The 14,747-nt window shown below is 39.6% G+C and overlaps 1 protein-coding gene across 6 annotated transcripts in view; it reads left to right on the top strand.

Annotated features, from left to right (window-relative positions):
* The window catches only part of pald1a (phosphatase domain containing paladin 1a), a 61,177-nt gene that overhangs the window by 38,981 nt on the left and 7,449 nt on the right, over positions 1-14,747 (top strand). For all 6 annotated transcript variants that reach the window (XM_075457425.1, XM_075457426.1, XM_075457427.1 and 3 more), the window contains exon 19: positions 6,249-6,404. In XM_075457425.1, coding sequence (XP_075313540.1) covers positions 6,249-6,404 — 156 coding nt within the window. The remainder of the gene's footprint in view (positions 1-6,248; positions 6,405-14,747) is intronic.

A 14,747-nucleotide genomic window follows, 5' to 3' on the forward strand; every position in this document is an offset into this window, starting at 1 on the left:
ACTAAAATGCATGGGAATAAGGTTTGATTACGATAATACCTTAATTTTTGAGCAGACAAACAGAATAAAGGTGGGGGAAAAAAGAGGCCATGGGGGATTCAACTATGCACATCTTTAAAAGCTGGAGAAAAAACCTCTGTGAACAACATTTCAACTCAGTGCTACAATGTGTAATGCAGCTCAAATAATGAGATTTTGCCTCTGAGAGACGATGCATGAAAGAGAGTAAAATATTTTTCCTGCTGGCCCATATCTAAAAGCAAAATTTCATCCAATTCACAACACCAAAAATGATGAAATGTATCTTTGATCACTAAAGGACTGCAAAAATACACAAAACGACTCATTTTGAGGTTGTATGAAAAGCAGCGTGGTTATTTTAGTAGATGTGCAGTGGATGGGCTCTTAAGGTGTATTTTGATCTGTGTTATAAATGGTCAAAGACATTATAGCCATTATGGGGTCATTATCTAGAGGCAAGTTCATCTCGTCACAATACTCTGAAAAGAATGAAATGGGTATGACTCCTATTAGTAGTGTCATTGGTATTATTTTGGTCATTTCAGTGTTAAATAGTTTTTTATTTATGGGAAAAGACCGTTCAACAGAGACTGTGATGGAAATTGATGTATTACATTCAATAACTTATTGAGAGATTAATCTAGTTGTTGAGGGCTTATATAATTTATATATTTGTACTTTCCTATTAATTTAGCTCATTATGTTAACAATCATCCTGTGCTAAGTACCCCGTCGTTACCTCCATTGCTCTCCTGACTGCAGCTTTTCACTTTTGAGTCTACACGTGACTTTTTGGACTGAACTACGTGAGGGAATGTCAAGTAATGTCCTCTCAATGCCAAATCATCCTAGCTTTCATTTGCCAGTTAAATGGGTTGGTTCTTGAGGTTTCTACATATGAAATCCTGGCAGTGTGGTTCGGTGTTTTTGAGATTGTCCTTGTCAAATGCTCCGCCATAGAGTTGTCAGCTTACAACATGTTTTCTAAATTGCTAAATAAGTCTCAAAATGCCATAACTTTTAGATTTGATGTGAGGGTAAAAAACAAACAAAAACGAATCTCATTCATCAGAAATTAATTTATAGTCACAGAAAATGACAAAATGTGAGAAAGTTAGTGCAAATCTGCTACTGTGAGTTCACAAATCTGCAATATGTTTCACAACTCGTAGTTGTATCTGTAGAAGTGACCCAAATTAACTCTGAGGATTAGAAAGCAGGCATGGAAAATGAATGAATCAATGAACTTCTTAAATTCCCTATAACACTTGTCTCATTATGTAAGAATAATCTCAGGGCACTTGATGGAGAGAAACGGCAATATTCTTTTAGCAAGCGACTGGTGACAGTGGTGACTTTTTGAGTCAAGTGACAACATGGTGACATTAAAGTAAAGGTCATGTTAATGAGGATGAGTCACTTGTGTTGCCTGCTTTATGTATACATGTGATTTTTGCAGTTTGCAGAATCCATCTGACCAAACAGTGTAGTTTCTGGATGACTTCTGGCAACTTTTACAACATTTTTAGCTTTCACAAGGTTTAGTTAAAATGCTGTGAAACCCTGATTATGATCCACATAATGTTGCGTAAAAATCTGAATGTATGCTTGTCCGTGAGATGTCTGTGCATTCACTCCAGCCATTTGTAGGCTTCCTGTCCATTCTAGACGAGCTGGAGTTTAGGATTAGGGTGGGAGGTGTTCTCTGAGAATCTGATGAATAGCTGTTTGTGAAAACGCATGTGGGAAGGGCCACTATGGATTGGCCTTTTTACCTCTGCAACCCCATCAGCTGGTAATTGGCACCATATGTCAAACAGACGAACCTCTCCATAATATGCTGCTCTCACTTCGGTGCTTGCACACACGAGACGACAGAAAAGCTTGACCCACAGTTCTTGCCTATCACCGTTCAGAGGAGTTGGGTGGGGTGGTTTAATTGATATGCTGCTGCAAAATCTGTTTGACTGTAAAATTGAAAGCTTGCGGGAGAGATGATGAACTTGCTGTTCTCACACCAGCAAAGCATCTGTCTTTTCTTCTTGTTCTTCGTATTAATTCTCTTGAGTGAATCAGAGAGCTGTCTTTTAGACGGTTCTCCTTCAACATGCCCATCTTGCTAAATGGCTTCCAATTGGATTAGATTAATGGTTACGGCGCAGCTCGGCCAGACCTGATGGAGGAGTGGTCCAATGGTGACATATCCAATAATATTTTTTCTACTCCTCGTGGCTGGGAAGTGCGATTTATTTTTCAACTTACTGATGTTTTCATCGCTGGCTTGTTTCTGTGAGTGGTAAGGGGTGATGTCAGGGCTGTCAATGTTGGAGAAACCAATTTGGCGTGATTTTACTGCAAGAGATGCACTGAAGTTTTTAGTGCCCTCTAATACCATGGTGAGCAAAATGTCAGTTGTTTGATGAAACAATAGCATCAGTTACTACATTGAATTACATCTCTGTCCCTCTGTATATGTGTGTAAAAGGAAATGGTTTGGCTTCACATGATCACTTGTTGTTGCTCTGCAACAAGATCAGACTGATGTTTTAATCTTAAACAAGGACCTAATGAATATTACAAATATACACAAGCCTGCTAGTATATTTAATGTAGAAGTTACATTGGCAACAACTGATGGCAAGTGTGCTTGTTTTGTTTGCACATTGCAAATAAACTAAGTTCAGTGCCGTGGGAGAAGATAACCTCAAAGAACCAAAACTGCCCACAGTACTTTTGCTTTCCAAAAGCATAAATAAAGTTAACAAGAGAAAATGATTAAAGCGTGAATCCGTTGAAGTGTACATCAAGCAGAGTCGGTTGTGACTCACTAACAAATATGCACCATAAAATGCAGGGATTATTTTTATGAACCTTCAAATTCAGTTGTCTGGAAAAGCAAACAAGCTAAAGACGCAACACTCTCAAAAGATGGCTGCCACTTGATTTTTTTTATTTTTTTTATTACGAGTGGATGCAGTTGCGTTATGTTTGAGTTCACTTAGAGCCTTTTAAACAGAACATATGTTGTTCAGAAGCCACATTTCCAACTTAGTTTGGATATATATATTTTTTTTGGAGCCATTTTTGGTAACTTACACCATATTTAATACCAGTTTGTGACCTATTTTTAAATGTGGTAATAGATGATATGTAGCTGTACTTAAGTGAGTTTAATGACTGATCAACCCCATGCCGTCATGTACAGTGTGTGTTCCCTGCAGAGTGTATAAGGAGAACCATCTGTCTTCTTCCTGCTCTCTGTTTTCCATAGCTTTCTTCATCCTGTTTATCCACAACCTAGTGAGTAATTAGGCAATTAATGGACATACATATTTATGTATGTGCATTGTCTTTCCACAGTTCTCCCATAGAGCATGTGGATTTACTGGGTACATTTTAGACGCTCGGTGCAGTGATGCAAACTTCCCTTAAAAGTAATTTATACTGATGGTTATATACTTATTGTATGTTTCCAGAAATATCCCAATTTGAACATTACCATCACATGTAACAGTAAATCTGTTCTTATCTTCAGTGGTTGTATTGAGGAGAAGTAGATAAGACTTCTCCAATCACCCAGTTAACGGGAACCTGTCTCTGCTCTCATGAGTGTTTGTGCTGTGATAACGTTTCTTAACCACTTTCACATTGTCCTTGCTCAGAGGTCTGCTCAGCCAACCAGCATTCTTGGACTCTAAACAGTGGTATGTGCTAGGCCAGCCTCCCCTGACACTCGGGGCTGAGGAGAGCTCAGGATGTTCATTATCGCATCTTAGCAGCTGGCCGTGCAGTCTCTTCTTTTGTTTGAAAAGGCCAGGCTAGATGAGGGGATGCTGTAGGTTCTCACTTTTTCTGACTTCTTCTCAATTTTGCCAACTCAGTAGAAATTGTTCCTCTTATTACTTTAATCTTTGTAAGGAAGACAGTGAAAAGAGCCTTACTGTTTTCTTATGGAATTTCTAAAAGTGCAGAAGAGGCCGCTCAGCCTCACATATGGCTCACTCGATGCCGACAGACAGATGGCAGCCATAGATTTAGAGTTCAACGGATTGTTGGTGTTAATTATGTAATCCCTGAAAACTGATCTCTTTCATGTGTGTGTGACGGTGTGTGAGAGAGCTCAGTGGCTTGTGCACGGATAGCTGCCTGGCTTTGACACAACGGATTTTCAGGCTAAGAGATGAAATGTTGAAAGCCTCCTGGGGGTGCAGGGTGCACAGGGTGATCAGGTTCGCCAGCGTTCACTACCCTTCCACTGAAGTAAATGTTAACTTTGAGAGATTTGAAAAAGTAAAGTATGTGTGTTGTATTCTTCTTCTTGTGCCCTGGGAGAGTTGATAGCAGACAGCACATCCATTATCTGCCTAGTTTCTCCGTTACTCTGTGACAGATGCTTGGAAAACTGAGGTCCTGCCACAGCTGTTTGGGAATGGACAGGAAACCCCATTCATCCCCCTCTCTCTGCTGCGTCATACAGCTCTGGAATGACTGTATTATGGTGTGCAGTGCACGTTTCAAATTAGTTCAAGCCCACCTACTTTGTAAACCTCCATTATTCCACATGCTCCTTCCAAGATGTCTTTGCTGTAAACATTTAGCTGACAACTCTGTAAATCAGTTTCATCCATAAAAAGTGCAAGTAGTCAAAATGCTCAACATTAAGCTGAACTATCCACTCTGACAAGATGTCAGAGGAACTGCTGGCAGTTCATTGAGCTAAGCTTCACCTCCTCTCCACACTCACTTTCCCTTAAACCTAACTGACAAGTTTTCCAATCCAGTGCACACCTCAGACCTTATCACTTTGTGCCTTGGAGTGCTTAAGGCTCCAACTAATCTGAAAAAAAAGAAGAGGGAGTACATTGTCAGTGGCTCGACACATTGATGAAAGCCTGTCTGCGTTCACCTTGGATTTTCTCACAACCTGTAATCGAAGAGCAACCCAATTACTGACTTTACTTTGCGAGAAGTGGCACGGTAATAGTACTGTTGTGCTTTCTCACTGTTACTTGTCTGCATTTAAGTGTTGTGTTCATTGTTGTTGGCATACTTGACACTAGCCATGGAATTTGAGGACAGGTATTGGTGGAAAGCATAATCAGCAAACTACATACATTTTTAAATATATAAAAATTGTAATTCATTTGCCTAATTTTGATGTACAAGGAAATTCAAGATCTTTTATCCAACATTGGCTTTATATGTTGTTGTTTTTTCTCCCTCCCGGCTACATACACTGACTTAGTCCTGTGAAAGTACTATTACTTTGTCTCTTGCATAACAATCAAGGAAATTATAGGAGCAACTTGCTCTAATAATAGTAATTGCACTATTCGTGTGCTGCTGACCTTGGGGTTTTTCAGTGAAAATGAGAATTATTTAGTAATTATAACAAAGACAACCATGTAACTAAAGTGTTTATTTTAAAACTGTAGAATTTAAAGGTATTGAGAAGAACTGGGAGCAAACAACTGCTGTGAAGAGTAGGTTGTATATGGATGATGTTGCATGCTTGATGACAGATTTGCTTTACCAATTAAACTCCTTTCCAAATGTCAAAACGGCTGTCTGCCGATGATCACCAGCAGATAAAAGGGCAGAGAAGATGAAGGGAATTGATAAGAGTGCAGAGTCTGTCTGTGGAGGAGCGACTGTATCGGTAATATCTCACACTGCTGGTAGTCTGATAACTGTGACCACACACATTTGTGAAATCCCAAGGAATTGAAAGTGCTATTTGCTCCTGCATATTTAATGTCTCCCGTTGAAACTGAAGTTAGGGCAGTGTTGCAAACAGTTTCTAATAATGTAGCCAAAAATAAATCCCTACTGATGATACACTGGTTAGCATATTCATTACATCATTAAGCTGCCATACTCTCAAGTGATCATGTCAATTTTTTATAAATGCAACCTCATTCCCAATGAAGCTGCTCCGATTCACATAGTTTTCTGTTTCTGTTGTCACATGGCAACACAAGTCTAAAATTTTGACCACAACCAACCCAGCAACAACGAGAAGCCCCCTCTATGGTTTCCTAACATCGATATTGTATAAACAAGCAAAATAGTATAGATGGATAGATACATGTAGGAGGCAGTTGGAAAGAATGAACTGGCTACAGTTCAAGAAGTTATAAATGCATGCTACGACACAATTATCTTTTCCCTTGTTGATAAATCACACCAACAGAGATTTTTTCTTTTTTATATGCTTCTTCTCTTAGATCAAAAGTGATAAGATGGAGAAGGGGTGTCAGCAGCTGTTGCTGAGGAGCCTGCAGTATCTGGAGCGCTATATTTACCTCATTCTCTTCAACACATACCTGCATCTAGAGAAGAAGGACTCCTGGCAGCGTTCCTTCACTCTCTGGATGGAGCAGGTACAAAAACGCTCTGCACCACTTCGAAGCCTTTCTGCTGTGTTTTATCTCACGTGTATCTATGTACATAAGCATCTCATATGCAGTATGCATGCAGTTGAATTCCTTTCTCCGGTGACATAAAGGCTAATAACACAGGAAAATGACAAAAAAAAAAAGGCCTAAGGAAAAACTATAATTTGCATGTAATTTTTCGTATGCTGAATTACTAAATGGCTCTGTTTGAGGTTTGAAATCGCCTCCTTTGGCCTTCCGGTTTTGCTATGGTTTCACAGCACCTGAGGGGAGAATTTGCACCACCAACTGTTTATTTTGAGGTGCTTCTCACGTTTGAGTGACAGCATTTTGATTAGCTTCTAATCGCACTAATGTTCATGATGTAGTTTCAAAGCCTAACACTACAGTATTTATGTGGGCACATTTTGTTTTGAAGGCGCAAGAAAAAGAAGAGCCCAAACACCTCGAAGAGCCTATGCTTTTTGCAGAAAATTTACAGAGAAAAATAAGGTGGTCAAAGGTGCTAATGCAGCTGATGCTAAAAAGCATCCAAGGATCCACCATCTTGCCCATTTATTTATTTATTTTTTCTCAAAGGTGTTTTATTGTACTGTTATCAAGCTTATACTAAAAGAGTGGTAACGAATTAGCACATCAACGATTACATAATCAAATTATGAATCATAACTGTCGTATTGACAGCCCTAATTGAGGCCAATATGCGCCAGTATACAGGTTTAGAAGGTAATCACTGTTTCACATATGAATCTGCAAATTGAGACAAAATGTAATGATAATTTGATCTCTTTCTTCTTTGCTCACTGAGTTTTTTTTCCCCATAGTGAGCTCGTCACTGGTGTGTCTGTCATTTGGGTTTCCCTTCAGGAATTTACGAGCCGATTCTGGTTCTGTCAAAGCCCGCGTATTCGCACGCTGAACTCTGCATTGTCTCAGCTCTGTGTTTTTGTGGGTAGATTAATCGCTTGACCAGCTGTGCCCCTACACTGAAGTTGAGGGTTTATGTGCATTCCAAACAAATGAGTTGTCTGTAAATGGTACCTAGCATCACACGTGCACACAATTAAAACTTATGTTGTTTATTAAAATCACATAATGATAAGAATGTAAAGCATTTTGGCAGGTTGACAAAAGCCCATTCAACTCTGATCAATGTACCAGCCACAGAAGGAGTTTAAAATGTAATGAAATGCTGTAAATATATTTATATTCGATCCAAAGCTAATGTAATCTATGAGCCCAAGTCTGCTGCTTCAAATCCATCATCTATTGTAAAAAAAAAATGCCTGGGAAGGAGGCATGGAGAAACACGCCCAAGAGCCCCAAATGAAAATCTCTTCCTTCTTTGTTATTATACAGCCAGATTAAACTCAAAGGAAAAATTCAGAATTCCAAAATAGACTGGAACAATTGCTGTGAAAACAATTGTCACAGAAATATGTGCAGTCATTCTTCCTGTTATGAATAGCAAATATATGTGGTGCATCAGGGTGGCTCTAATGGCCCAGGTATGCCATGAAATAATACAGGCGTGTGCCCGAGGGACAGGAACATTCTGCTTTAAAAGGGGCAACAGAAAACAGTAAATAATTTATCACATTAAAAGGCCATGCAGAAAATATGTCTCTTTCTTATCCCGTTGGTAACCCGCAGTGTTTGCTAGCATGTCTACTTTTATACCTACAGACTATGAGCAAAAACTAAAGTAATTACCGTCTGCTCAAAGTGTGTGAACAGTGGTTAATTTAGTGTTACAACATAAAATGTCCAAATTGAAAAAGATCATTAATTACCAGCCATTATTATAGCACTGAATGTTCCCCACAACCAAAAAAATCTCTCTGATACACACTTACAAATGTATTTTAATGCTGTAGAAAATTATCTAATTACAATTTGTGTAGTTTTGCTACACACATTTTTTTAAAATTCAATTATGTATTAAAGAAACAAATAGAACTCAAGCAATTTCATGAAAAAAATACAAAGTTTCAAAAGTTTTTTCTGCATTTGTTCAGAAGTCGTGCCGCTCAAGTGATTTCTCCTCATACTTCTGATATTTTTTAAATCTGTTATGTTGAGTTACCATGTGAACAAAAGAGTTGTTTACAGATGCAGCGGATTGAGCTTCTCTAAAACCCAACTAATGATTGGAATAGGATCTCAAAATCCCTGATTACTTGAAGTGAAGATGCCGCTGATGTTGGGCTGGTGCAAGATGGAGAAATAGGTTGAGGAAATCTAAACCATCTCTTGCCACAATCGTCATGGGATATGTGAGATCGCTTGCAAATAAAATGGATGAGTTTGAATGAGGACACAGTAGGAATATTGAGAATGCAGTACTGTGTTTTACTAAGACATGGCTGCAGGAGCATATATTGGACTCTACTTTGCTTTCTGACGATACAGGCAGACAGAGACACAGCAAATGTGGAGGTATTGCACTGCTTGTTGAGAATGTGAAGGAGAGGCTCAGTACCCAGGACATGGAACTGTCAGCTCTGAGTTTACGTCCATATCACCAACAGAAAGAGTTCACATAGCTGATGACGCTATCTGTGACATCATCAGCCCAGTGGTTGCCAGGTTACAAACACAACACTCCAATACATTCATGGCAATCTCTGGAGATTTAAACCACATCTCCTTCTCTGCTTCATTTCCAACTTTCCAACAGTTTGTCAATGGCCTCACCAGAGGAAATAAAACATTGTATTTATTCCATGAAAATGCAAGAGATGCAGAGATGAGGAGGTTTTCTCAGGAAGCTAAAGAAACTTTGAAGGGCTGCTCTGAGGCCGCAGACTAAAATGCACTCCGTGAGCCACATGGAGGTGACATCAATGCCATTACTGAGTGTTTGACAGACAATGTTAACTTCTGTATGGAGAGTATTACCTCCACAAGGACAGTGAGATTCCTCCCCCCCAAAGTAAGCCCTGGATCACCAGTGAACTCAAAAAGCTGCTGAACATAAAGCGGAAAGCCTTCAGGGAGGGAGCAGAAAGTGTGCAGAAACAGTTGAAAGAGAAGTTAAGAGAGCAAGGAAGTGAGAAAAATGCTGGAAAACAAATTTTAGAAGAACATTTTGAGAGATGTGTGGTCAGGGAGAAAAAAAGATCAGTCTTCAAGGAGAATGGTTACCAGACTGATGGAGGTCTGGACGGAGCCGATTTTCAATAGGTTCAGTACAGATCAACACGATTCATCACACACTCCCTGGACTCGCAGCAACCCTGTCATTGCTTTTAACACAGCCTCACAAGCGTCTTCCCCCTACATCAGGAACCAACTCGGTACGGTTCCATGCGTAGGTGAGTCAAGCTACAGTTCAGGTTCCATTCAACTGCAGCCATTATTGGGAATTTAGCTGTATTAAAGTGTAATGTGCATTTACACTTTACAAAAAGATGCAAAACGATGGAGGACGAACAGAGCATATCTGAATGTATAGATGCAGACTGGTTTATCCCAAACTGCAATATCTGGGTACTTTAGCCTGAGAAGCTCAATTTCTACAACACCTCAGCATTCTTAGCCTGAGTCAGGAGAAAGTTCCAGTGCTGTGGAAGACATCTTGCCTTGTTCCGGAACCTAAAAAATATGCCCCCAAAACTACAGAGCTGTTGCCCTAACATCGCATATCAGAAGGTCCGGAAGAAACTAATACTGGCTCACGTCGGTAGTTATGTGTTAATGTTCTGGGATTAGTGTAGAGATGCCATCGTTCACCTGTTTCAGCGACCCCACTCTCATCTGTACAAAACGGGTAGCGCTGTGAGGATGCTGATTTGTGAGAGCTCCAGAAAATAGAGGCAGATGTCCCACCACAAGGGACTGTAGTCTCACCGTTCACTGCTCATCCATCCATCCATCCATCCATCCATCCATCTTCTACACCCACTTAATACAATTTAGTGTTGCACGGCGGCTGGAGCCTATCCCAAAGTGCCATCTGTCATAAGGTGCGGTGCACTCTGGAACAGTTGGTTAATCGTGGTAACAGTCACCTAATTTTAGATGTAAACACGGTGAAAGAAGATGATAATGGGTTTTAGGAGGACTAGGTATAAGCCAAACACTGTTTCCTAACCTGGGAGAAGAGGGGGAGTTGGTGGAGCACTAGGTACTTTTTGTTCACCTGGAAAACAGACTGAACTGGAAAAGCAACAATGCAACCCAACAAGAGGGGAGAGCAGACTGTGCTTCTTGAGGAAACTTGGGATCTTCAATGTTGTTGTTTCGTTCTATAATGTCTTTGGTGCAGAGTTCAATCTGCTTTGCAGCCATCTGTTGGGACAGCCACATCAGAGCCAGGGACTCAAAGAATGTCTCAAAAGTTTCTTAACATAGTGGGCAATGCTGCACACCAGCCATATAACATATTGATCAAACTGTGAATTGTGTTCAATCAGAGGCTTCTTCAGCTCTTTTTAACATTTTTTTCCCCCACAAACTTTAATCTTTTGCTGCATATTTATTTATTTTTTTCTCATATTGGCATTAGTAAAAGTAATTTTCAATTATATTCAGTTAAGTTCAATTTAGTTCAATAGCTGGAGCTACATAATGCCCATGCAACTCACTTTAAATCCACTGACTTCTATTTCTTTTGTACAGCTGTATTTATGTAGCCTGGGTGCCAGCCGAACTTAGCCCCGCCCCTAAAAGTTTTGGTCGGGAAGTTCGGTCTGGCTCTGCTCAGTTGGGAAATCATTATGCCCGACCAAGAATCGGTTGACCCAATCAGATTGCCAGGGCGGGCTTTATACAATGATGGACAGATGATCAACAGGGACATTATCGACTACGTCACTAAAGAGCTGAACATGGCTGCCGCTGGAGAGCTAGGGTGTGTAGATTCTGCCATCGAGTCTGTTCTACAGGATCTCCACATTGCATTCATTTTGAAAGACGAACAGAGGAACGCGATAAAGGCTTTTATCGATAGAAAATATGTTTTTGCCGTCCTTCCTACAACAAGTGTGTGTTGCTTAATCTACGTCACATACTACGTTGCTCTGATTGGTTGCAGGTCTATCCAATTGAGCGAAGAGGCATTTTTTCTCCTGGTTCGGTTGAAACACGCCCCATACTCAAATCTCTATTGAGCGGTATCAGACTCACATTCTGACTAGAATCGTGAGTATGACGTAGTCAGGCTAGTATTTATGTGGTCTCCTTAGTGAATACAAACTACCAAGTTGACCTAGTTATTTTAAAAAGACTGTTTTTGGATGCATAAACAATTTTCTCTATTTCCCTAAATTATCTCTTCTGCCTTTTAAATAATGAGTCTTTTAAACACTTTTAGCCCATTTCCTTCTATTACAGTTACTGTTGAAAATCCTGACCCTTGAGCTTCTTTTATGATAAACATCCACTTTGTGTTTTTGTACAATTGTACTCACAGTGGTTAAATTCTGGCAATTGTCCCTCACATGTAGAAACACCGGGGGGCCTAATTTGAGAAGCGTAAAAATACATCATGTCCTTTAGGTACATGATAAGGTATATAATCTCACATACTTTGCCATTTAGAAACTCGTTGTTGATTCAGTCAGTTGAATGGAAAGCATTATTCAGATGACACCATAATAGATCTAATGAGCCTTTTTCAGTTGAAAAGGCTGAATGTTGCTCCTATTTTAGATCTACTTGCTTTTTAGTAAATCATTTTGCTGCACTATGCCCACAAAGCACAAAATTTCTATTCTGAAATGGCTTGCACCACAAAACAATATTTCTGCACAATAAATTCTGTCATCTCAAAGCTCACAAGCCAGATGTACTTTTCACAGCACGAGTTCCATCACTATAAAAAAGAAAAAATCATGCTACATTACACCCAGAACTCTGAATCAGTTCTTCAACACTTTTTAAAATGGGTTTTATTGAAAGCCAAAATGGAAGGCAGTATGAAAGAGCTTAGCGTCTTTCAGTAGCACAACAGCTGATCTTTCTTGTACATTCGAGTATGCTGCTTGTGAGACTTGTGGCATATTATTAACAGCTAACTGGTGGGGCCTCTGACGTCACATCCTTGCCCCATACTGTCTCTGATAACATGATCGTATTTGTATCATCCAGCACAAGTTGATAAATGTGCCTGAAAACTGCTAAGGTTTACTTACCACTGCTGATTAAAAGTCCTTTTCTTCTGTGGGAAAAAACACAATCTTTATGTTTCTGTATTACTCTACTGTGTAGCCTGTGGTCTGCGCTTGCCATTTGATGGAGCTGTTGCATGAATAACATCAAATTTCTGTGATAGCTGGACACCTGATAGGCATAGTCACCATGGCAGGTTCTCGTCTTTACATGTACAATTTGGACTCACAATTAGGCTTTTGATACAGTGTCAGTGTAAGGGGGCAGAAGTCTGAACTTACAGCCCAGCGTTAAACATTTCTCGCTGCCTTTTTCTTGGCCCCCCTTTTCCATGGTTCTTACATGTTCATGCTGCATACATTAGCAGTATGTGGTTGAGAGTGAGAAGGTAAAGTGTTACCGAGAGGTGAGATGACACTTTCTCTTTGAATCCAGCCCTGTATGTTAAGGTCGTATGAAATGGATAAATACTGCAGTGCAAACTGTTGCAATGTCGGTGGAAAAAAATTTGGCTGTGCTAAGAAATGTAAAGAATGTCAATGTTTCCTGAACCATAAGTAAAATGAAAACGGTCATCATTTCTGAAGATATGAGATCGTTTAGAAAATTCAACTACAGAATGTCTTCCCCATTGTCACTGTACAATCAGAACACAGCATGTGCAGCTTTCAGTGAAACTACTTTCTATTTCTTCTGCGTCTGATAACTATGTCATCAACTGAGAAGAGCTTTTCCTGGCAATGGCAACATAATGTGCGTCTTTTTTCTGATTTTGTAGACTCACACACACACACACGGTTAAAATTGACAGCAAAGGATGCCGTGGAAAACAATATAGTTCAGTTGATGTGTCAAAGGTTGCCCAAAACTATATATAATTGTTTTTTTTTTTCTAATTGTCATTTTATTATTTTTTTTTTTTTTGTGATTTGCTTAAAATATAAAAGCATCATTGACAAAAGCTGCTTGAACATTATCACCTAACTGCATACAAAATTATAGGATGCATTTCCTCCATTTTGTCACGTACTCAATACCTCTGGCTCATGTGGGAACAATGTTCCTCTAACATATGATTAACATGTCATTAGCTTGTCATTACCTCCGTTACCATGTACGTATAAAAAAGTAGATATTTATTCAAACCAGTCAGACTCTTTAGAGAGATGCAATTGCTGTGGCTACCACATTCTTTGGCATAAGGGTTAGGACTGGATGTCATTGTAAACAAAATTTTTTTTTTTCTGATTGATTTTGGACACAGATATTTGAGCAGCCACATGTCACGTTTTAGAGGAACATTTAACATGTCCGATCCCCACAACCACACCAGCTTTGGGATGTATTTAATGGCCCAGTTGCAGCACAATCCGGGAGCAGCCAAACCATTTGGACCAAGCCAACCTCGGGGCACAATCAGTTGGCTATCACCAGTGACCGTGGCAGAATCGGTAATGACAAACTGCAATGCCACAGGCAACAGTGGGGGTCATCTCCACCGCTGGTCATGCTTTTAATGCTGTGGTTACACAACATGTCAGCTCTGAGTGGAACAGTCTGTCCTGGATCTGACTTTGGCTTTGTGCATGTGTTTATCTGTGGACTAATTTGATTTCTATTGCCACTAAAAGCATAGGTGCAGTTTTCCAGTCATGCTGGGCAGCAGCCTTGGCCAGTTGATATGGAGTCTCTGATATGTTTTTCGCTTTTGCTTCTGTTGAGTTGGAATTCATAAATACAGAAGCATGTGTTCAGTTTTATGCATAAAAGGATAAAGTGTGGATGCTGTCCAAAATGTCAGTAATCCATTCAGACTCTAGGCACACTTTAAAAAAAGCCTCCAAAAGTCAGGGGTTTCTCAAAAAAACTTGACAGAATGGTCACTTTATTCTCTCAGCCTCTAAATAAAATATGAAATAAAGATCACCCAAGATCTTAATTGTTGCTGTTTATCGAAAATTAGCAACTTTGGTTCTGTTCATCAATTTAAAAACTAAAATATCATGTTTATCTTCAAAATTTTGACAGTAAAAGCATACGAATGTGGTCCTGAATGCGTCAATTGCACCAGTTCTCCATGGTACAGTTGAATACAGTATTTAAAAGATCTCAGTAAGAGGGGTGATCAAAGCTTCTTGGGGAACTTTTTGTACCCTTATTTTGTGGTTTGCTGTCATAGTGTCTTCTGTCTCTTTGAAAACTTAATCTCTGATG

Source organism: Odontesthes bonariensis, chromosome 23 (genome assembly GCF_027942865.1).
Source record: "Odontesthes bonariensis isolate fOdoBon6 chromosome 23, fOdoBon6.hap1, whole genome shotgun sequence".
NCBI lineage: Eukaryota > Metazoa > Chordata > Actinopteri > Atheriniformes > Atherinopsidae > Odontesthes > Odontesthes bonariensis.